The following is a 23543-nucleotide window of genomic DNA, read 5'->3' as shown; positions in this document are numbered from 1 at the left end:
AGAGAAAGAGCAGATGTAAGCCCACCTTGGCTTAGAAACCCAATGTTGCAAAGAAGACCCTATTTTTTATAACAACCCCATGGACATAACTTCCGGGGTTCTCATAGGGACATGCCTGCTTCTAAGAGTCACTTCAGCTTCTCACCAGGCATTTATTAGTATTCCATTTAGCCATCAGAACTCATTTTGACCATAAGCAATGCTTCCTGGTAACATGGCTAACACCCTGCCTGCATCAGGTTCTAAGGAAACAGAGCTACAAAGTTGACTCAGGGTCACGTTTTCTTAATTAAAAGAGCAGGGGTTTTATTAACTCTTTACCCTATGATCTCACATGGCCATAGCGCTAGTTAGTTACGACGGTATGTGAGCATTCACCATCCATAGTGCTGATACACAGGAAAGACTCAGTAAATCTTAGCTGTGTTCACTGTGGCTTTTTCCATAACAACACACTAGCTCTGTGTTACAGCCCAAGTTTGAGATTGCTTTTGACAGGATCACGATCCTTTCACAGAGTGTTAATGGGATCTTCTTGTGATTTCAGTAGGTCCCACAATAAAGCCGCCCATTAACTTCCTTTAGTAACCATTCTCTTTTCTTCCTCTATGCTCCTAATTTATAGCAATACTTAGAATGTGCTCTTTCTCTCATTTTAATTTGATGTATTCAGATTTCAGAACGGAGAATGATGCTTGAGCTACATACCAACCAGCTCAATCCATTTGTCAACCACTGATATTAATAAGTGCTCAAAATGTTCCAGGCACTGTGCTGAGTTCCTGGCATTTATTAGCTCATCTAATCCTGTGACAGCACTGTGGAATTGATATACTTTTTTTAAAAAAAGTATTTATTTGAGAGAGAGAGAGATAGTGGAGGAGGAGCAGAGGGAGAAGGACAAGCAGATTCTCTGTGCTGAGTGCAGAGCCCAACGGCGGGCTTGATCCCAGGACCCTGAGATCATGACCTGAGCCAAAGGCAGGCACTTAACCGACTGAGCCACCCAGGTGCCCCTGGAGTTGATACTCATTACTTTTGTGCTATCAAGGAAGAAACCTGAAGTTTTACTTCTTTTCAGATTTTCTTTCTTTTGGATGATTTCTATTTAATAGAAGGATTGAAAGCATTTTAACAACTTCTTCTGCCTGAAAATGTACTGGTTAGACTCGATACCCACTTTTAGAATTCTGCAACCCTCAGTTATTTGACTTTAGTCATATGTGTTGCTTTCAGTTTTGTAATAAATGGAGAAGTAATCTCCTGACACTTTCTATAGCTTGGCTTCTCTGACCTCTGTGCAAAATTGAAACCATTCTAAACAGTATCCATTACTTTATGTAAAACTTCAAATGTTAGATTTTTATAACATAAGCATTATAAAATATTTTATTGTAAAACGTTTCTGTGTTTAGTGTTTTCTTATGATACCACATGGCCATATAAACCATCACTACTGAGCTGGTGCTCTCCTGGGTTACCGAACAACATCCTATTTATATGTGATATCTGGGGCTCCTCTCCCCACCCCGAATTGGTAAAAGATATGAGCTGTCATCCTCCCTAGCCTTCCACAGCCACAGCAGATATATGTGGTAGACAGTTCTGATGGAACTGTTTTGTTCCAGAGTATTCCTTTTGGATGACAGTTTAAATTAAAGAATGGATTTACTAAATAACTTTATTTATTTGCTTGTTTATTTTTAAAGATTTTATTTATTTATTTGAGAAGAGAGAGAGAGTAAGTGCACAAGTAGGAGGAGGGACAGAAGTAGAGGGAGAAGCAGACTCCCCACTGAGCAGAAGGCCCATGCAGGGCTCCATCCCAGGACCCTGAGATCATGACTTGAGCTGAAACCAACTTAACCAACTGAACCAGCCAGGTGCACCCCATAAATGACTTTAAAATTTGAAAACAATATAATAAAACTTTTGGTGTGTATTAATTTTATATTGGTGCAAAATAAATGACCACATACCTAGGGCTTTAAACAACACCCAGTCATTAGCTCATAATTCTATAGGTGAGAAGGAAATCAAGGTGAATGATACTGGGCTGCCTGCTTAGGGTCTCAAAGGCCAAAAGCAAGATGTGGGCTGCGCTGAGGTTGGGCCCTTATCTTAAGGCTCTGAGGAATAAATCACTTGCAAGCATATTCAGGTTCAGAATTTAGTCCTCAGTGATTGTAAGAGTAAGTCCTATTTGTGTGCTGGCTGTCGGCTAGGACCACTCTCAGAAGCTGCCAGCATTCCTCGCTACATGGCCCTCTATTTTCAAAGGCAACAGTGGCTCACTGAATCTTTCTTGTGCTTTTAATTTTTCTTACTTACTCTTATGCCACCCACCTGAGAAAGCTCTTTCCTTCAAAGTGCTCAACTGACTGGGTCAAGCCCTCTTGAATAATTTACATGTTTTAAGATCAACTGACTGGGGATTTTATTTACATATACAAAATCCATTCATAGCACTACCTACCTTAGGATTTGATTACAAAACCAAGGGATGGGATTCTTGATGGGAGGAGGGAGTAGGAGGACATGTTTGGAATTCCACCTACCATATAGGGTATGCAATATTTTTGGTTTGCCTTCTTGGACTTTCAAACACACTGGTTTTCCGTGCCTGGAAAGCCACATTCCAGACCGTCTATCTCTTATATTAAGTCGTTATTGTTCTATTTATTTTGCCTGTTAGCCCTCTTTAGGATCTGTTTTTATTCTCTTTATAGTTAAAACTACTCTGAAATTTTCCCTTTGTGTTTATTAGAGGTCTCAGTGAGTTGAATAGTTATTATGTGTGGTTTAGAAAAGGGACATGGGTTTTCCAGAATAGCATTTTTTTTTTTTTAGAATAGAGTAAAATTTAAATAATTTTGGGCTTCACATGTGTGGAAAAAATGCATGCTGAAATGCACTGCAAATATTTCTTTATATTTGAGATTCCTTCCAAAGCTGCTTGATGAAAGCATGGTAGAAATAGACTTCCTGAGGGAGGACAAAAAAGACTATTTAACCATTTTAGTGTATTTCTATTGCAGTGAATTTGTGTCATGGCTGTTGGAAATTGGAGAGATTCACAGGCCTGAGGAAGGTGTTCACTTAGGACAAGCATTGTTAGAAAATGGAATCATCCACCATGGTAATTATTTCATTAGTTACTAAACTATTCTATTTATCCATCAGCTGGAGGCATCTTAATTCCTTAATCAATTTAGCTTATAGTAAATGTCCACATTATAGAATGCTTATGTATTTTTAACAACATTTCTAGTGCCTAACGTATACAGAACTGTAGTTCTGGGAGTTTTAGGGAGTTGGGTTTATATATTTGCTAACTTTAATACGAATGGCCACAAAACAGGTAAAAATTAGAAATGCAGGTAAATGTGGGACTGTGGTAAGTTCTAATTAGAGTATTTGGGACTGTTTTATGAGGGAAAGTGTATTAATGTTAGGCATTGTAGAATGAGTAGGACTCTAAGTGGGACAGAAGGGCAGAGAACGTCTCGCCCTGAGGAATAGTATAGATACTCAGGCATGGAACTGGGAAAGAGCACGGTGGTCTCTTCAGGAACTAGCATAGGATCTCTCATGGTGAGACAGTATAGGTCACGGATGAACATACTGGGGAGGAGAGGTGTGGTATGAAAGGTAAGCACATCTGATTCCACAAGATCTTAACACTCTGGCTGTAATATGTAGGGCTTATTCTGAAGGGAGTGAGGAGATGATGGACACTTTTAAGCAGAAAAGTGGCCAGAACTTGGCTCTAGAGCCCTCACATGCAGCAATGTGGAACACAGAGTGGAGACATTGGAGACACTACAGGGAGCCCCATCCATTGGGAGGTCCCCACCTTTCCCTGCAATGGGAGGATGAGGGTTGTGTTCTATGGCATGACGACAGTGGCCCATCTGGGAGGTTTTGATGAAGCTGGAACAGCATATTTGGCAACTATTGTCTGGGAGATGAGGAGTGAAGTGCAAGATCAGATTATTCTGAGGTTTCTAGCTGGTTGACAGGGATGATTATTCAGGAGGAGGAGCAGGATGGGGAGAGGATAAAGAATTTGTGGTAGGCTGGGTATGAGACATCCACAGGGGAGCACTCAGCACGAAGTTGAAAATATGTATGTTAAGTTCAGAATAGAGGGAGATCCAGAGACAAATTTGGCAATCATTTCAAGAGAGCACCAGATTCCTGAGAACATCAGTAACATAGAAAGAAGAACACAGTGATAATGGGACTGAGAAGTAAAACTTGAAGAATTTCTTATGTAAAATGTGAGAGAAGAGAAAGAGGGGGGATTATGAATAAACATGGGTATTTGGCTAAGGTATTTCAGTGTTCCTTTTTTTTTTAATTAGAGTGGGACAAAAATGAACCGTATCTTCACAGTTTTTCCCCACCGTACTGGTGCTCTGTAAATTCTACCATCAAAATAGGTCCCTAATTAGACAGCTCCTCTCACTTCCAGGATCCCCACCTTCTTCTCAGTAACCATCCTCTCCTTCCTTGCTTCCACTTTGGTCCTCCATCCCTATGATACACCCTACAGATAACAGCTGGAGACCTTGAAATTAGCAATAATCATGCCTCGGATAAACCTCATTGGCTACAATACCGCCACTGCACAAAGCATGGAAATCTTTTAAAACAATGTAAGATCAAGGTATTCTGCTTATCATCATCTGCTGATATCCCATTAAACTCAAAGAAAAATCCAGAATCCCTTATCAAAGTCTGGATCTCTTTTCCGTGGCCTGAAAGGCCCCATGTGATAGGGCCCCTGACATCCTCTGTGACTAGGCACATAGTGTAGCACCTAATTCATTACATGGTGGCCCCTGTGGCTTACTGTCTCCTCCTTGAACACTCCATTTGGGATCTTTGCTCTTGCTGTTCTCATTCAACAGTTATTTATTAATTCCTAATATATGCTAGGGACCTTTCTAGGTGCTAGAGAGCAGTGAATGAAATTACAAAAGTCACCGTCTTGTCTTCAGTGACACTCTGACTTTTAGAATCTTATCCCATTATTGCAACAAGCTGTGTTTTTAATTTTAATTTTTTAAATTTTCTTTATAAACTTATCATGCTGTTTTATTTGTTTATTCCTTCTCTATCTCCCATACTTACTCTGGCCCCCAATCAAATATAAATACTATAAGAACGGGACCCTTGTTTGTTAATATATAGTAAATGGCTGGAGTGCCCATCACATGTAGGTGCTCAATAAATATTTGCTCAGTGGATAAATAAATGACTAATTATATTGTGAGTAAACAGATAATACTGATAAACTGTATATGATTTTGTACTTGATTCTTTAGTACCATAGAAACACCATGTAGCACCAAGTATGCTAAAAAGCATTATCCAAAAACTTAAAAGTAAGAATGAAAAGGTGATATTGAGCTAGATGGCTTTTCTCTTTGCTGCTTCTCTTTCCTTTGTTCTAGGCCCAAGTCCAAGTATATACTTGGGTCAAGAAGGGAATATATTTGTTTTGTCCTGCAGTCCACTGAAGCTCAAGTAGGTGGAATATAGACAGGTTTTGCATACAATCATAGACCTTCAGAAATCAGATGATTCTTGTCTCATTTATACTGTGTACTTCCAGGGACTATGTCTTACAGACAGAGCAAAGAATGAAAAAAATCTGTTTATGAACACCTTTGTTTATTTTTTTCCTACCTGACTCTTTCCTTCATTCTATGTGTAGGATATTAAACGAGGTACTTTACGTATGTAAACATGAATAGTGACTTTATTTCTTATGGTCTGGTAGTCTTAAGCCTGTCTTTTTACCTTGTTTGTCAAGCAATCCAGCTGTTGACATATTTCCTTTCAGAAAGGTAGAAATCTACTAGGATGGGAGAATTAATTTTTGGCAGGGAACTCTGAGAAGGAATTGGTTAATGCTAGCTGCTATAACAAATATACCACCTAACTACATTGATTTACATTCTAAAAGCTATTTTTTCACTCAGATAAAGTCACTGGTGGAGGATGGGGTTCGGTGCTCTCCCTCACACAGGGTTTTGGTGTCTGATAGAGGCTCACCTACTTTCAGTGTAAAGAGCTCTTAAAAGTCATGTTGAAGGAGTAGTGGAGTTTTTGGTTTGTTGGTTTTAAATGGGCCTATACACTCCCCATTGTGCCATACTTTTTTGTGCATGTCTTTAGATGCAACGTAGTTTCATGGCCACTCCTTACTGCAAGAGAAACTTAGAAATGTAGGGTAGATTCATGTCTAGGATAAACAAAAGCTAAACTGATTTGATCAACAGTGACCCAATTTCTGCTACTGAGACACAGCTCCCAGGTCAATATTAAAAAAATCACTGGAATTATTTTAAAGCCAGAGTAATCATTATATAAACTCATCAATATTTTATGATTATATCATCATGTAATAATCATAAAAATAACTTTTAACATTTCTCTTTCAATGGAGGTTTTCATAACTTCTGTTGTTAATTTGAGTGACTTCATACCATTATGAATTAGAAACAAGAGAAAAAAAGATCCTAAAGCTGTCAGCAATTGATGTTGCTCTTTGTTTAAAAGATTATCTAAGAAATACAATTTTTGTACTTGTACAATGCTTACTGTATTTAGAAAGAGCTGCACACTAAGTTTGTTATAATATTTTCTTATTTGACTATGAGATACCTTGTAATAAACAAAAGGGCATTACAGAAATTTTATACCGAGAACTGGAAAATTCAGGATGTGGGGTAAGAGGATGTCCTTTGAAGGGGCTATTAGGTTATTTTCAAGCCACCCTTCCACTCTTGCTTTCATATTTCATCATGATGACCTAGGAATTGTGTGAGGACTAAGTCGCTTATTTGCATAGTGCATTGGGTTCTGAAAACTCAAGACATAACTCTTATGGATGGAATTTTACTGACTTTGCAATGACAAAACTTATTACTTTGCCTGAAATTGTGAGTAGCTAGCCAAACATTTTCATGTCAATTGTAAGTTAGTACAAACCCGAGTTGGAGTAATATCTTCATAAATATCTTTATGAATCTTAAATATCTTCATGAATACTCTGACCTGTTCTTCAGTTCATAACTGCTAAAAGCTCTTGAAGGAATCACTGAATTCCATTGGAGAGAACCACCCTTATTTATTTTGTTAAAGTGTTTCTCACAATATTTTTAATTGCCTCCCTCTAAAGAAAGGAAAAAATCAACAACATAAGATTTTTTTAGTAAGGAATATCAGAATAGGAGAATTCAGTCCTAATCAGTTTATCCTCCAACTTCAGACACCATTTTCTCCAACATAATTTTGTAAAGAAAGAGATTAAATTCTGGATTAAAATTTATTTTGAATTTTCAGAGGTAAAGACTTTTGATTATTTAACGTAGGAGAATTTAAGTCTTTTTGCACAATGATATTTATAACCCAATTAATTCTTTTTCTGAGAAATAAAGCCCTGAATCCTCCCTATTATTAACATTCTGTTTGTCACAGTTTGATTTTAGTGGCCTGTACTATTATTGTTATCAGAATTTGATCAGTTGTAATGTCTGATTTGGCATATAGAATTTTTGTTGCTAAAAGCAATCACTTTTTTTAAGTGTCCAAAGTTAACTAGTACAGATTCCCCCAAACTAGGAGGAGGAGAACACATTATGCAACTTCACATTAATAATCTTATTAGAATGTAGAGATATGAGCCAAACATGGTTGTTTTATTGGTATGTAGTTCCAGCTGCATTTAGTGAAAATAGAGTTCCTAAAATAAAGTTGAATGAACCATCTGTTTTAAAGAGTGAAAGCAAAAAGATTTGACTATTATTGCCACTATTCACATTGCAAATATCGTTGAGAACTTTACAAAAGCAAAGCCTTGATATACCAAAGAATTGCTGGGTTGAAGCAGCATATGCTTTTGCGGTGATATGCTGATATATTTTCTTATCTGAGTTTACTATTTACATTAGAAATACTTATGCAAAAATTTAGAGACCTCATTCATTATATCCAGTAGTGTGCTGAAGTCGGCTATACAAACTTAAAAGAGGTGGTAATTACATTTCTTAGAAATTTGCAAGCTGGTTGTAAAGCACAGCTATTATTAAAAATTATATGAACAGATAGCACATACATTGTATTATAAACAAAGTTCATATATTATTAAAACTCATTACTTCCTAATTATTTTACTATATTTTATTATTGTTTACGTTCTTGGTGGTATTTATATCTATTTTTTCTGTATGATAGAAGTACTAAATAATAATATATCACTGCTCATCTAACTCTGTGTTCAGTGACTATTTCAGTAGCTTGAAATTGGCCAGTGTGGGAATATTTAATACCACAGAAATTGGTGAATACTACAGATTGGCACTCCTTTTCCCTCACCACCTAGAGAGCCAGTTGTATCCTTAGTAATATCACAATATTGCATAGTTGTTTAGAAGACAGTGTGAAGCAACCTTTCTCACATGACCTTAGTTCTCAACAGTCAATAAGCCCATTTTTCATGTTCAAGAAGTTGGAGGGAGTGCATTTGAATGCAGAACAATTCACTGTTTTTCCAGAGCGATAGCTAAAAACCCAAGATTAATCATGAAAGTCACAGGAGTTTACTATACAACTAAGCACTCCATTTTTTAAATTTAATTTCCCTATTTTATTTATTTATTTAAATTCAATTTGCCAACATATAGTATAACACCCAGTGCTCATCCCATCAAGTGCCCTCAGTGCCTGTTACCCAGCTACCCCATACCCCTACCCATGTCCCCTTCTGCAACCCTTTGTTTGTTTCCCAGAGTTAGGAATCTCTCATGTTTGTCTCTCTAATTTTTCCCACTCAGTTCCCCTCCTTTCCCTTATAATCCCTTTCACTATTTCTTATATTCTACGTATGAGTGAAACCATATGCTGATTGTCCTTCTCTGATTGACTTATTTCACTCAGCATAATACCCTCCAGTTCCCTCCACACTGAAGCAAATGATGGGTATTAGCTGATGGCTAAGTAATATTCCATTGTGTATATATATACCACATCGTCTTCCATTCATCTGTCGAAGGACATCGAGGCTCCTTCCACAGTTTGGCTAGTGTGGACATTGCTGCTATGAACATTGGGGTGCAGGTGTCCTGGCGTTTCACTACATCAGCACCTTTCAGTACTAAGCACTCCATTTTGATTAGGAATTTTAAACTACTGTTTGTTTTATCATGGCAAAAGACATTTGGGCCCAACATTTCCTTGAATTTTGAAATATCAAGACAATAATGTATTTCAGTGACTCTTAGAGGATAAAAATGAAAAAGGTAGATTGCAGAGAAGAAATAAATAACTAGTCTTGAGACATGCCATACGATTGCAAAATATTTCTCTTGATATTATTTTTCTTTTTTTCTTTCACACATGCTTTTTTCTTTTTGGCTTGATATGGGGAAAAAAAGGTGCCAAAAGGCTGTGTTGTCTATCTTTCTTTGGCAGCAATCCTGTTTCAATCTGATGGCTGCAAGCCATGCACATGGTTTGGGTAGGTTGGGGTAAAATAGCTGAAACTTCACTTAACGTTTGCATGTGTGTGTTGTGTGTGTGTGTCTGATAAGTCTTTTGGCTTTCTCTGGATTCACCAAATGTAGTTCATGAAAATTAATTCTGCCAACTTTTTCTCCCTCTTTAACATTTTTAACAAAAAATAATCACCTCTCTATCTTCTATCTAATCATGAAAACACAGCCCCTTGAGGTAAATTATCTGCTCTGCAAATGTTGCATTCCTTGTAAAGAAAACATTTAAAGATAAACTCTTGGAGGTTCAATTTATGTTTTTCTTTCCTCTTACAAACAATCACTTTTGTTAGACTATCTATAAAATATTTCTGGAAAAAAAGAAAACTTGAGAGGAAGTTAAATAGGAGTCTTTATGAATATGAAACTCTTACCTCAAGGATGAAAGTGAAGGATGACCATTCTCATTTCCACTAAGAAAAAAAAATAAGTGACATGTAAGAAAAACATTCCTCAGTTTCAGAAAACTTGAAATTTTGGAATAAGTTACATATTAAAATTATATAATCTACACCAGAGTTCTAAACACAGATTAAACAGTCAAGATTGGTATATGTGTGGTCTTGGCCTGATTGCTGTGGGATAAAATAGATAAATACTAAATTTCACCTCTAGGACTGAGAATTGAATTATAACTTACTAATTAGATTATCTGCTTTTCGAAGGACAGTTTTTGCTCAACTTTGTGGCACTGTGAAGAAATAGAAAACACAACTTTGTATATTTATATAAATAATACACTATACACATACTCATGCTAACTAAATATTATATATTTATATAAATAATACACTATACACATATTCATATTATGCTAACTAAATATTGCTACTCTATTTCTTAAATCACTATATGGAAATTATAAATATATAACAAAATCTTATCATGAATCTTTCTGTCAAAATACTGGATTGGTATTACTGTGTTAGGAAAACAAAAGTTTTTGGTAAATACAAGTTTAAATATTTGGGAATATGTATTTTATAAATTTATTTGTTTTTATTTGCCACATTTTAGATTGTCAATATTTTAATATATTGTTTCTATGTTCTTAGTTACTGATAAACACCAATTCAAGCCAGAACAGATGTTATATAGATTTCGTTATGATGATGGAACTTTTTATCCAAGAAATGAGATGCAGGATGTGATTTCAAAGGTAACAACCTCTCCCAGAATCTTTTATCAAGAGCAGAGTTCATGTCGTTATACTTCACCAAGATAAAATGCTGCTGAAAGACTTAAAAAAAAAAAAAAAAAAAGACTTAAAAAAAAATTCTTCTGGTGTAGAAAATAGCATTTGTAAGCAAGTCTCTCAATTTCTTTTTTGCTATTTAAAGAATTCCAGGGTTAGATCATTTTTTTTCATTCTCTTATGTAGTTCTAAATGGAAGTAATGAAATTGCATCACTCAGATTATATCCACTGAAAACTATGTCACATGTAGCAACAAGTGGCCATTATACTTGAATAAATTTTAAAAATACATAAATATATAAAATTTATGTAACATCAGTTTTCTTCGCATATTTGACAAAATTTATATTGATATATGATGAACATGTAGTGTGAGGTATTATTGCTGCATAGATTTATTTTCTGCTTGTATTTTGAAGTTTTACATTTTAAGAAAAATAGTTTTAAAAACTTTTTCTATGTATATGTCATATGTATATGACAAATTCATAGTACAACTTGGTCCTGTTTTTAATTATTTAAGTTATTTTTTCTGATGTAATACAACAGATGAATAACTTTTAAATGGTAGAGATTATATAGTGATTCCAGAATGTTGACAGTGGATTTATTAGTCTCAAAATTTCGTTAGTCTGTCCTTTGAGTGATCTTCCTTATTTTTGACATATCTTTATTTTATAATAGGGAGTGAGATTATATTGCCGTCTCCATAGTCTGTTTACTCCAGTGATTAGGTGAGTCTGATTTCTAAGTTCTGGGCAACTTACTTGGAAATATTTATATTGCATATTAGGTAAGCATTGTTCAGCTGCAGACTCTTGGCTTATTTTTCTTCCATAAGTGAAAATTATACTTTAAAGATTATTTTAAGTAATAATTGATCTGAAAATTTTTCTAAATTTTGTGAGGCTCTAATTATACAGTTTTTTCCATGGCTTTTTATTCTGATTTCTAAAATTATTTGCCACTAATTCATACTAAATTATAGACTTCATAATGAAATAATCCACATTTAGTTAATATTTAGTTAATAATAGTTGACTAGGAGATGATTTTGAAATATTATTTCCTATAAATACCACTATGATTATTATATATTGATTTTTCTTCATCAAGTTGTATAATCACATCTTTGGCATGTATTTTCACAGTATTTTCTTCTAACAGTCTTTTTTTCCAAAGAAAAGATTTTGTACTTGAAAATTAAGAATTAATTGGAGTTAAAAAGTAAAATTTTATAATTTTGTTCTCTAACATGATTTTCCTTTTGAAGAGATATGCCTTTTTTAAAGTGGAATCATAATTAATTTCAGTTTATCTCTCCAGAAAGACATCAGAAAACTGAGTTTTGTGTTATGATTACTAATAGAAGAGATGTTCTGGAATATTATTGTTTTTTTATGAAATATACACTGATAGAATGTAGTATGATGCTACGCTCATTTCAAATGGCCAGATGTCATCTAGAACTTATTGACTGAAACTTAATATTCAGGACCAAAAAAAAAAATGGATGCTTCATTTCCAAAATGAATAAAGAGTCTTTTCAGTCATGGCTATAGAATCCAAATGTTTGATGTGCTGGTGTTTCTATTTTTCATTCTGGTTTCCAATTCCAAGGAAACTCAGAACTTAAGGAAAAAACTATCCACAAGTGACTGTTTAAGTGTATTGTAATTCTCACTAATGTTTTATAGAGAACACAGTGCAGATCCTTGAGGAAGAAACAGAATCTTATCCATTACTCCTAAAAATGCCTTTTCACAAATAGGCTTCCTTAAAGTGAAAAGAAGTGAAAATGAACCCATATTTATTGATTCCCTACTAGATTTCTAGCATAGCCACCCTGCAAATATTTTGGATAACCTAATACTAAAAGATGGTTACTTCACTCCATAGCAAGTGGGTACTTAAATTAGTTTTTTCTGCTAAACTCAGAAAAAAATAATGCTTACATTTTTCATGTTACCTGTGTATATATAGATTTTGTATGTGAGAAAATGTGCTCTGAAAATGTATTTTAGCCATATGGGATTTCTTATCAAGAAGGTTACATTCCATAAGAGCTGATAAGGAATTGTTCTTTGGCTAGTAATGACAATTGTTTATGAGCTGTCAAGGAAAAATTTATGGGAAAAAAACCATAAAACAGATGGAATGTATGATAGTCATGCTTTTAATATGTGTGAACTCAGCTTACAAAAAGAAAAATTATTTGAGTGAAGAATTCACTGACCCACATGTGTTTTATAATATCCTGACTACCCTTTCCCTTCTTACTAAAGTTTATGGAAACCAAGATGAAATGGGCAATGAGGTATCAGAAACATGGAGATAGATTTAAAAAGATTTTTTTTTTGAAAAAAGAATCTGCTATTGATTACTAGCTAACTTAGTGTATTCATTACTAAGATCTCAGAAATTTCAACCATTTTTCGGGGACTTTTCCTTTTATGAAAGTAGATAAAATGATGTCAGTATTAATTGTCAATTGCTGACAGGGGCTAAAGAACTGTGAAGAGAGCTAGTAATTATTTATTACTTGAAGTTGTTTGCAGTTCAGATCTTTTGACATTTTGAAAGACTGTCATTTTCTCTTTGATCCAGGCCTGCAGAATGAATGCATTATAGATTTCTGCTCTGGGGGCCCCATTCTGATCAAGAGCACTTGTTGGTGTCTAACTTCACTTTGAATGATTTCTCAGATCTGGAAAGTTTACTGAAAGTTGAGGCTAATGTAGAATCAACTGGTTCCCTTGGTTTCCTGGGGATGTGGTATCACTTGTCCATGTTCTGATCAGACAAGATGAATGACAGGATTCTCAGCATGTTTACCTCAGGCAGACCTGCTGTCTGCTACTGCAGCTGAGCCAAATGGAATAATGCTCCTGTGTAAATCCAGCCTTCCTGGAGAATTCAGGAATGAAAGGATTGCTTTATTCTCCACATTTTGATGAGATTTTTTTGGTAGACTCTATCTTGATTTTAAGGGAAGAATTCTATTTTGTTATTCTTTTAATGAGGTATTGTGTTTCTAGCTAAGTTATTACTAGATAATATATCAGTAATAATATACTTGTGTATAAGAAGATGTCAAAGGAGAAATGTCCTGTTTTGGTATCCTTGTCAGTCAGTTCTGATATGAGCTAATGAAGGAATTTTCAGGTATTATGTATACCTCGGAAACCTCTCTTATTTGCACATAATTTGGATGATACATTCAGATTATATTTAGTAAACTTTTCTGTTGTACACTGATATTAAATGAAATGTTTTCCTGCACTTATCCCCTTGCTTACTGGTTTTGTTTTCTTTTTCCTGTATAGAGATAAAGATTACCATCTAAGGACCTACAAATCTGTAGTCATGGCCAACAAACTTATAGACTGGTTAATTGCGCAGGTAAATAGACAAATAGAAGTTTCTGAGTTACATTCACTGCTGCTTTAAGCTTTGAGGTGATCAGGGTACTTTTTTTTTTTTTATCACCACGTGCAGATGACACACAGTAAAATAGCTAATATAAAGCAGAGTTAGGATTTGAATCTAGGTAATCTGACTTCAGAGTCTTCAAAGTTAATTTTTATACTATTCGGTCTTTCAAGAGAAAGATGTTCCTATTTTTAAAATATCAACTGAGATTCATCAAAAAAACTAAGTGTAGGGTATCTGGATGGTTCAGTCAGTTAAGGGTCTGACTTTTTCTTTTTTTTGTTTTGTTTTGTTTTGTTTTGTTTTAAAGAATGCATCCGACTCTTGATCTCAACTCACTTCTTGATCTCAGGGTCATGAGTTCAAGCCCCACATTTGGCTCCATGCTGGGCATGGAGTCTATTTACGAAAGAGAGAGAGAAACAGAAAGAGAAAGAAAGAAAGAAAGAAAGAAAGAAAGAAAGAAAGAAAGAAAGAAAGAAAGAAAGAAAGAAAGAAAGAAAGAAAGAAAGAAAAGAAAAGAAAAAAGAAAAGAATAGAATCGAATCTTAGGTTTAATTTGAATATTACTGAAGAATATCTATGCACATACACTAAAACCTCTTGTATGGTTTGTTTTCTAATTTGTTTTAAGATACTGTTTATTAGTCCTAGCAAATTATTCTAAAATGCCTGTGCCTTTCTCTTGGTTAGATAATAATTGTGCTTTGACCATATAAGCTTTAATATTTATCTACGCTCATTTTAAATAAGAAAGTATGAAATTTATTGTTAATTGTATTTATTTAGCTCAGGAACTATGGTAGGTATTGAAAAAATGTTATTTGCAAATTAGGGCATCTACCCCAACATACTAGATATTCAAATAAAAATTTAAATGTTTTATTATACTGGGTCAACTAATATATGATCACTTGTTTTTCATTGATTAAAAAACAACTTTGATAGAACTTACTATTTTGGGGTAGGGGATATTGCTTGTTGAAATGTTATCATGCTTAGATATATATGTCTATTTCATAAGCAGTTTTACTTTTTTGTTATTAAAGAAAGTGGTCTATTCTTTGTTAAATATGAATAACATTTGATAATCATAATTTTTGCTTCAATATTGTTTAATATTTGATTCATCTGTGCACATAAATGTTGAGATTTTTATTATGTAATATTAATTTCTAGACTACCCAAGACTGCTTATTTTTGAATTTATAGCACTTAAATGTATTTTATTTAGAAGTTAAGATTTTAGATTAAACCAAACAATTATTTTTATATAAAAACTGATTCATACATGCAGTGGGTTTACTAGAGTCAGAGCCTTTTTCAATATTATGGTCAAATGTGCATCATTAGAATTGGTTCTGTACTTGGTGTCAGAGTTGGCATTTTACATAGAAATTATAATCTTATAGAATTCACATGAACTTGTTGTGTATGTTGACTATGTGAGAAAACTGAAGAAAGTTTTTTGAAGTGAAGATTGGTGCCTAATAAATATTTAAAGTTCAGGAACCAGTGAGCAGCTTTTTTTCTTCTTTTTTTTTTGGCATTGTTTTACTTTTCAAATGTGAGTATTAGAATAATAGAACAGGCTATCCAAAAACTGGACCATATTGCAATTATTTTTTTTCTTCAGGTTTTCTTAGTGGCCTATTATGACAATTTCTTAGAAGTGGTACATACTAGAAATTGGGGTGATGGACTGGGACTCAGGTAATCTACTACCAGATGCTTGTTCTTCTGATTAGTTATGTAAAGTTGAACAAATCCCTTCATTTATCTAGATTTTTATTTTCACAACAGTTTACTACTTAGGGAATTATTATCTAACAGTAAAAGGCACAGGGACATTAGAATAATTTGGTAGGACTAACATTAGATACATACATATATGTACATATGCCTATTCCTATATATGAATCCATACTTATATGAACAAAATAGAAGTTTTCTAGATAAAAACATAACAGAAGCTTGGATTGGGCTTTCATTTTTTTCTTCATTTATATGATCTGATTATTTTTTCTGCAAGATAGTAAAAGAGAAGCTTGCATTTACAAGCTCAGCTGTACAAATTACTTTTAGGGTCTTAGAAATCACCCTACATTAGTAGAGTTTTTTAGGGGTCCTTTAAAGAGCAAGGCCATTTAGTAGAGGAATGTGATAGCAGAGATCATGCATAATGATTTTTCGTTAACTTTATTTAGTGTGTTTTCAATATATAGATTGTTTTCTTGTGGTAAATTGGGATACAAGATTTAAAAAAAATGAGAGAAATGGATCATTTGTGGCATCAACAAATTTTAGTTACTTATATATTTTCATGTTTAATACAATATGGTTTTTCTCAGGAAATATTAACTCTTTGCTTTTCACTTAATGTCAAAAAAGATGTTTTCATAATTAAATAAATGTTTTATAGCAATTAGGTGCATCATGAGCTTATGAATGCGATGTGTGCCTTAATAAATGACTGGCTCTGTCAGTATGGTGCTGGGAACATCAAATGTCATAAAGACACAACAAAGCCTTTAGTTGCCTATTAAGATATGCCATATTTTTGTGGTTAACAGGGGGATTGCCGCACCCGAGAAGAAGCAATGATATTTGGTGTCGGTCTCTGTGACAATGGATTTATGCACCATGGTAGGAATTTTTATTCTGGGAAATTACAAATGTATTTTACTGTTTTGTTTTTGTTAGGGCATAGGGAGTATCTCATTCTTTTAGTGAAGTCATTTAGAGATGAACCAACAAGACTGTATGGGTCTTGCCATGTATCCATGCTACATCATATCTGCATTCAGTTTCACCGCTGGTGCCATTCCAATGTCTAGTTGCTATTATCTACCAGTTGCTATGACTTCCCTTCTATTTTTCTAGACTGATTCCAGAAGAACAAAATCTTGAACTAAGAAGTTGGTTTTTTTTTAAGTAGCTTCTAAAAAAAATTGAAATTGTTTTAGATCAGACTCATGGGTTTTTTGAATGTCAGTATATATTTAAAATGATTAAATGAAAGCATATATTGTCAGATAACTATTGTTCTTTTTAGAAAAATGCTTTTAAAATTATCTCAGAGAATAAAATTATAAATCTATGGAAAAAAATGTCTTTCATATTGGCTACTAATTAAAGATTTTGTTGTTCGATGACTTCATTCCCCCTAAATTTATAAATGAGACTTAGTTTTCCCTCTCTATTCATAGCATCTTATAGATTCCACAAACCTAATCTTTTGCACTGTTTGCATGTATATAACATATATATGTATACTTATAAACACATTTGGGTTATGTATATATACCTATTTGTCAGTTACTTTCAGAAGGTTATTACCTTTTTTTAAAAAAAAAGATTTATTTATTTTAGAGAAAGAGACTGGGAGAGAAGGCAGAGGGAGAGGAAGAGAGAGAATCTTAAGCAGATTGCCTGCTGAGGGTGGAGCCTGACCCCAAGCTCAATCTCATGACCCTCAGTTGGTTGAGCAATCAAGAGTCAACTACTCAACCAACTGAAACAATCACAAGGTCATTACCTTTTTATGAAGAAGGAAGTATAACAAAACTTTCAATGATATTGAGAGCATTTTTGGTTAGCCTACATTCATTTGGGATTTCCATTACATCCCACTATGTATCTCTAGAGCACTATATGAGTTGTGATAGAGAAATATCAGTCTTTGAAGAGCAAACTATTGACTGGGAGAATTGACATTATTATGGGGAATTAAAACAATAATATCAAGCTGAAAGCCTTCAAGTATTTTAATTTTCTTTTTTTTTAAGATTTTATTTATTTATTCATGAGACACACACACACACACACAGAGAGAGAGAGAGAGAGAGAGAGAGGCAGAGACACAGGCAGAGGGAAAAGCAGGCTCCATTCAGGGAGCCCAACGTGGACTCAATTCTGGGTCCCCAGGACCACGCCCTGGGCTGAAGGCAGCACTAAACCGCTGAGCTTCCAATTGTTTTTCTTTTTAAAACATCAATAAGCAGTAACTTTATCTAAATATTTATGTCAAAATATTGAGTTAAGGGTGCCTGGGTGGCTTAGTCGGTTAAGCATCTAACTCTTGATTTTGGCTCAAATCACAATCTCGGGTGTGAAGTCAAACCCATTGTTGGGCTCATGCTGGAGGTGGAGCCTGCTTGAGATTTTCTCTCTCCCTCTCTGTCTGCCCCTCTCATATGCCTAAATAAATAAATAAAATAACAAAAAAAAAATAAACTATTGAGTTAAGAACAATAGTTTCCCTACAAAAGTCTATGTCAGTTAAGCACAACAAATTTGGCTCCTGCCTGTCTTTATTGATATCCTTTCTCACTCCTGTTAGGCATAGTATTTTGTAGAGGAAAATAGCAGTAGCAAAACACCATGTGAGTTTTGTGGAAGCACTTGGGTCATGTAGGCAAGACCTAACTTGATCTCAAGTAGAATTTTCATTTCTGTTGTCAAATGTGGCATGTTACTTTTTAATTGGTGGTTGATAGTTTTCAATTGTTAACCCAAGTTGCCAGCCAGTCTTCCATCCAAAGATCAATACATATATCACCAGTTATTATTTGGAACTCTGTAATAATAATGAAATAAAATAGTTTTGTATTGCTTTCTGTATGCCCAGTTAATCACACTTGTTACTTCATTTTTGGTTCTGTGCATTATGAAGAAGGTTTTATTGCCCCCCCCTTTTACTGATGAGGAAACTACAGTTCAAAGAGTTAAGTAACTTTCCCAAAGTCACACCCAGAATCAGACCCAGACCTGGAGATTTGTCTCATCTTAAGCCAAACCTTGTACAGTGCCATGGGACCACTGTCTTACCTTTAGTTTCCCAGCTCAATGAATTACCCTGTTCCAACAAGTGTGTTTCTACCTACCAAGGAGAGATAAATAGAAATAGAGAAGATTTCTCTTTCAAAACATTTTGACAGCTGTCAGGATCTCACTGAATATAAATTTCTCTCCATTGGTATTTAGCCTTATTTTTAAAAAGATTAATGAAACATAAACCTTATGTCATCAGGGCGTGTCAGGGATCTTAGGGACTTGGGGGGAACTATTAACATACATAAAAGGGGGGAAATGACCTTTATTGAAATAAGATTATTTGAGAATAATGTTTTGAAATAGAAAAAAACTAGGAATTAGTGGAAACTAAAATTACATTTCACCCAGAAGATCTATTTCTGGTTTGAATTGTTGATAAAAGTGACCACAGTGGGAATGGCTCACACACATAAGAGCAACACTTACTCATTTGAGTTTTCCCATAATTGTTCAGGATATTAAAAACTTACTTTGAATGTTTACTACAAATTCAAAACACTGTAGGTTTTTATGTTTTGGATTGCATACATTTTTTATTCATTATAATCTTTTATTAAATTTGGGTGAGTACAAAACAGTTAAGTTATGAAAAAATACTTAAAAATTCACAATTCTTTAGTTAATAATTATTTATTTATATTTTTATATTTTAAAGATTTTATTTTATTTGTCCTTGAGAGACAAGGAGAGAGAGAGAGGCAGAGACACAGGCAGAGAGAGAACCAGGCTCCATGCAGGAGCCTGATGTGGGACTTGATCCCGAGACTCCAGGATCACGCCCTGGGCCGAAGCTAGATGCTTAACTGCTGAGCCACTCAGGCATACCAGTTAATAGTAATTTAAAAGAATTATCAGTTTAAAGCTGTCAGAAGAAATAGAACAATATCATAGGGATACTTGTGAGTGAAATTTCTTCTAAGAGTATGACATTGAGGTTATGGGACAGGTATCCGTTTACTGAATGTCTATTAATATGGAAAGTGGGTTCAATTTTTGGATTAATTGAAACTATTTGAATCTGTTTTTGTAGTCCTTGAAAAAAGTGAATTCAAAGATGAACCCCTACTTTTCCGTTTTTTTTCGGATGAGGAAATGGAAGGATCAAATATGAAGCATCGTCTAATGAAACATGATTTAAAAGTTGTGGAAAATGTTATAGCCAAATCATTATTGGTAAGCTTATTAACATGTATAAGTTTTCTTCCTTTATTCTGTTTGATTTGTACCTTTTTTCATAGTACCTTTATTAATAATGTTAATATTTTGCATTTCAGATTAAATCCAATGAAGGCAGCTATGGTTTTGGGTTAGAAGACAAAAATAAAGTTCCAATAATAAAGTTGGTAGAAAAGGGCTCTAATGCTGAGGTAATGTAAAGTAGCATTTTTATTTAAATTTCTTGTCAATGACATACAAATATAAAAGTTCTAAACAAATTGAAATTAGCTTATAAGTGTCTTTATTAAAAATAGTGTTTCTTGGGCAGCCCCGGTGGCGCAGCGGTTTGGCGCCGCCTGCAGCCTGGGGTGTGATCCTGGAGACCCGGGATCGAGTCCCACATCAGGCTCCCTGCATGGAGCCTGCTTCTCCCTCTGTCTGTGTCTCTGCCTCTCTCTCTCTCTCTCTGTGTCTATGAATAAATAAATAAAATCTTTAAAAAAAATAGTGTTTCTGAATAATCTTACTCTGAGTTTCTACCAGATATTGGGATTTGTGACAGAGTCCATGTACTCAAAGATAGTTGAAAGGAAGTATTGTAAAGATTGATAGTTGTGAACTCTTGACCTCCTGGGAAGTCACATGGCTTATCCCTTGTCCCTGGGACTTCCCTGTTCATCAGTGATTGGGGGAACCCTATGGAGACTGCATTCAGTGAGACACTATTATGTATGTCAGATAACTGTTCCATTAAATCAAGGGCTATGTCTTTTATTTTCCTATCACTTTTGATTGTCCTAAAAATATATATATATAACTTTCACCAGTAAAGCACATGTTTTAACTTATTTTCTCATTAGGTTAATGGCAATTGATGTTCTCTCACGTCATCAGCCTTTAAAAAATGAATCTCCTGATCATTCATTGAGAATTATTTATTTAGTACCTATTATATACCAGGCAGTGTTCTAGGCTCTGGGAATACAACAGTGAACAAGAGACAAAATCTCCTGCTCTCACGGAACCTATTGGGACTGTTATATCCCACACATATCAGATTTAAAATGGTCTCACCTTGCTGTCTGGCTTGTAAAAATGCCTTAATCCTCAACCAAACTTCTAAATATATAAATCTTAACTAGAGAATGTGAGAATGAATGAAGCATGGCTTTTAACTTCGAATCTATTTAAGGTTGCCATCCATCCTCCTATCTGCTATTGCCCAAGGTCTTCATCTTTTACCAAAACACAAGCTCATGCAAGACAATGTTAGGTACAGCACACTCATTTCAATTGAAATAACTCTGGTCAACTCATACTTTGTTAGTGGGCTGGACCAAGAAGGGACTATTTTTAGTAATTTTCTGCAAGAAGGAAATGTTTCTCTCAGACATTTTCTGTGGGTGTTCTTAGGGGACAGTTTCATCTGACTATGCCACTGATTAAATGCACTCTCTCAGGTTTTCATCATTTCTCTGGTAACCAAAACAGCATGTAGTTCGGAGTCAGTGGAATTGGTTAAGAATGGCGGCCTGGTTGGCATGGAGAGATGATGTCTTCTTTTATCTTTTCAGCCTCTGCCAATCTGTGCTTTCTGGAGCTCTTTTCCTGGGGTTCCAGGCCATTCCTCTCTCCTGCCCTGAAGATATCTATGCTGTGTCATGCTAGCAATACGTATTCAGCTGTCATTGATGGCTATATAGAGGTTGAACCTCTCTGAGTTAATTGGACATAAATGGAAAACAAAGTAAAAGAAAATTACCCTGGGGTTTGACTGTAGCTTAAAGGATGAAATAAGAAAAAGAACTATAAGGTACAAAAGAAAGAGGGTCACAGGAGGAGTACAAAATTAAGTCATAAAAGAAGGGGCAGGGAATTTCAGTACAAATGGGTGATCAAATTTAAAACTAGGTCAAAGAGAATAACTGTGTTATCTCCCCCACAGTTCTGTTGTGTGAAATTGTATAAAAAAAACATTGCAGATGTGTTAAAATGTCAAAAATCTGCAAGTTCTAGGTCTTTTCAGCTTCTAATTCTGTGAAATAGATTCCTTATTAAAATATAATTTGATTTTTTTTTCTATTTCTCTCTTAGATGGCTGGCATGGAAGTTGGGAAAAAGATTTTTGCTATTAATGGTGACCTAGTTTTTATGAGACCTTTCAATGAAGTGGATTGCTTCCTGAAATCATGCTTAAACAGCAGAAAACCTCTAAGAGTTCTTGTGAGCACAAAGCCAAGGGAGTAAGTTGCATGATTTATGTGGGATTTAAAAAAAATTATACATAGGTGAATAAAATAGAAAAGTTAACTAAGTACATGTCTAGAATTAAGTATCTCATTGCTTGAGACATTTAAACCTCACCAAGATCACTAATACTGGTCTTTAAATGATAGGAAAAACTGCATCACTTATGATACTAATGCTTGATACTCAAATCAGGTAGTTTCAGTAGAACTAATACTGTTTTTGCTGCCCATATTTTCTGGTCTAGGTTGGATTGAGTTTGATTAGAAGTGAAGAAAACTAGGAGAACACTTTATATTAAGAACTGCATTCACCATGTTCAGCTCTAAGAATTTCAGGTCTATAGTTAGTTAGATATTAGGTTTGTAATTAAAGCTTATAAGAAATGGGAGCACAGCTAGGTGAAATACGCTCACATGCTTGCTTGTACTTAGTGACATGTCCATTCTGTTAAAAAAAAAGTCTATCTACCTACCTACCTATGATTAGGAAAAAACCCTCATGTTTATTATAGCAAATTTAGAGAGTATAGATTTTTCTAAACAAAGATGTGTTTCTTATAATCATATCAGGCATTATTATCTTTTTGAAATTCAGTAATAGTTGATTTTTCTAAGTACTGATGCAGATTTACACAACCGTGTATTTATAAAATGGGATCATGCATTATAATCTGTTTTTTTAATTAATAAGATATTATGGATATCCTTGGAAGACGTTGGTTTTTCTTCTGCAAATCATGATAGTCTAGTGTTCCCATATCATGTTTCCATGATTTGTTTAATCAATTAATTAATCAATATGATGAATAGAAAGCACTTAGCATAATGTCTTAATGTAGTATGATTATATTAAAATTACTTTCTAAAATTTAATTATGTCACTTATTCATAGTAATAAGCAACTAAGCCTCTGTATTCATTTTAAGGTAAATGAAGGTTACCACTTAAAAAACAAAAGGTTTAGTTTAACTACTTATGAAAATATTCTTACTATCTATAGAATACAATGCTTCCCTGCTTTAATATATATATTCATCAGTAACTGGGTGCACTCTTTATCTTAGGAATTGAAATGCAATGTAATGAGCTAGAATATATGTGCTGC

General features: G+C 34.4%; 1 protein-coding gene and 1 pseudogene across 1 annotated transcript in view; one reads left to right on the top strand and one right to left on the bottom strand.

Annotated features, from left to right (window-relative positions):
* The window catches only part of PREX2 (phosphatidylinositol-3,4,5-trisphosphate dependent Rac exchange factor 2), a 281233-nt gene that overhangs the window by 114854 nt on the left and 142836 nt on the right, over positions 1–23543 (top strand). Inside the window, exons 11-18 of the mRNA XM_077876670.1 lie at positions 3039–3139; positions 10622–10725; positions 11448–11497; positions 14090–14165; positions 16769–16841; positions 20062–20204; positions 20306–20398; positions 22284–22432. Of these exons, the coding sequence (XP_077732796.1) occupies positions 3039–3139; positions 10622–10725; positions 11448–11497; positions 14090–14165; positions 16769–16841; positions 20062–20204; positions 20306–20398; positions 22284–22432 (789 nt within the window). The remainder of the gene's footprint in view (positions 1–3038; positions 3140–10621; positions 10726–11447; positions 11498–14089; positions 14166–16768; positions 16842–20061; positions 20205–20305; positions 20399–22283; positions 22433–23543) is intronic.
* Positions 4574–4641, bottom strand: LOC144300690 (U4 spliceosomal RNA; annotated as a pseudogene).

This window comes from Canis aureus, chromosome 28, assembly GCF_053574225.1.
Source record: "Canis aureus isolate CA01 chromosome 28, VMU_Caureus_v.1.0, whole genome shotgun sequence".
NCBI classification, from domain to species: domain Eukaryota; kingdom Metazoa; phylum Chordata; class Mammalia; order Carnivora; family Canidae; genus Canis; species Canis aureus.
This window is presented reverse-complemented; position numbering and strand designations above follow the sequence as displayed.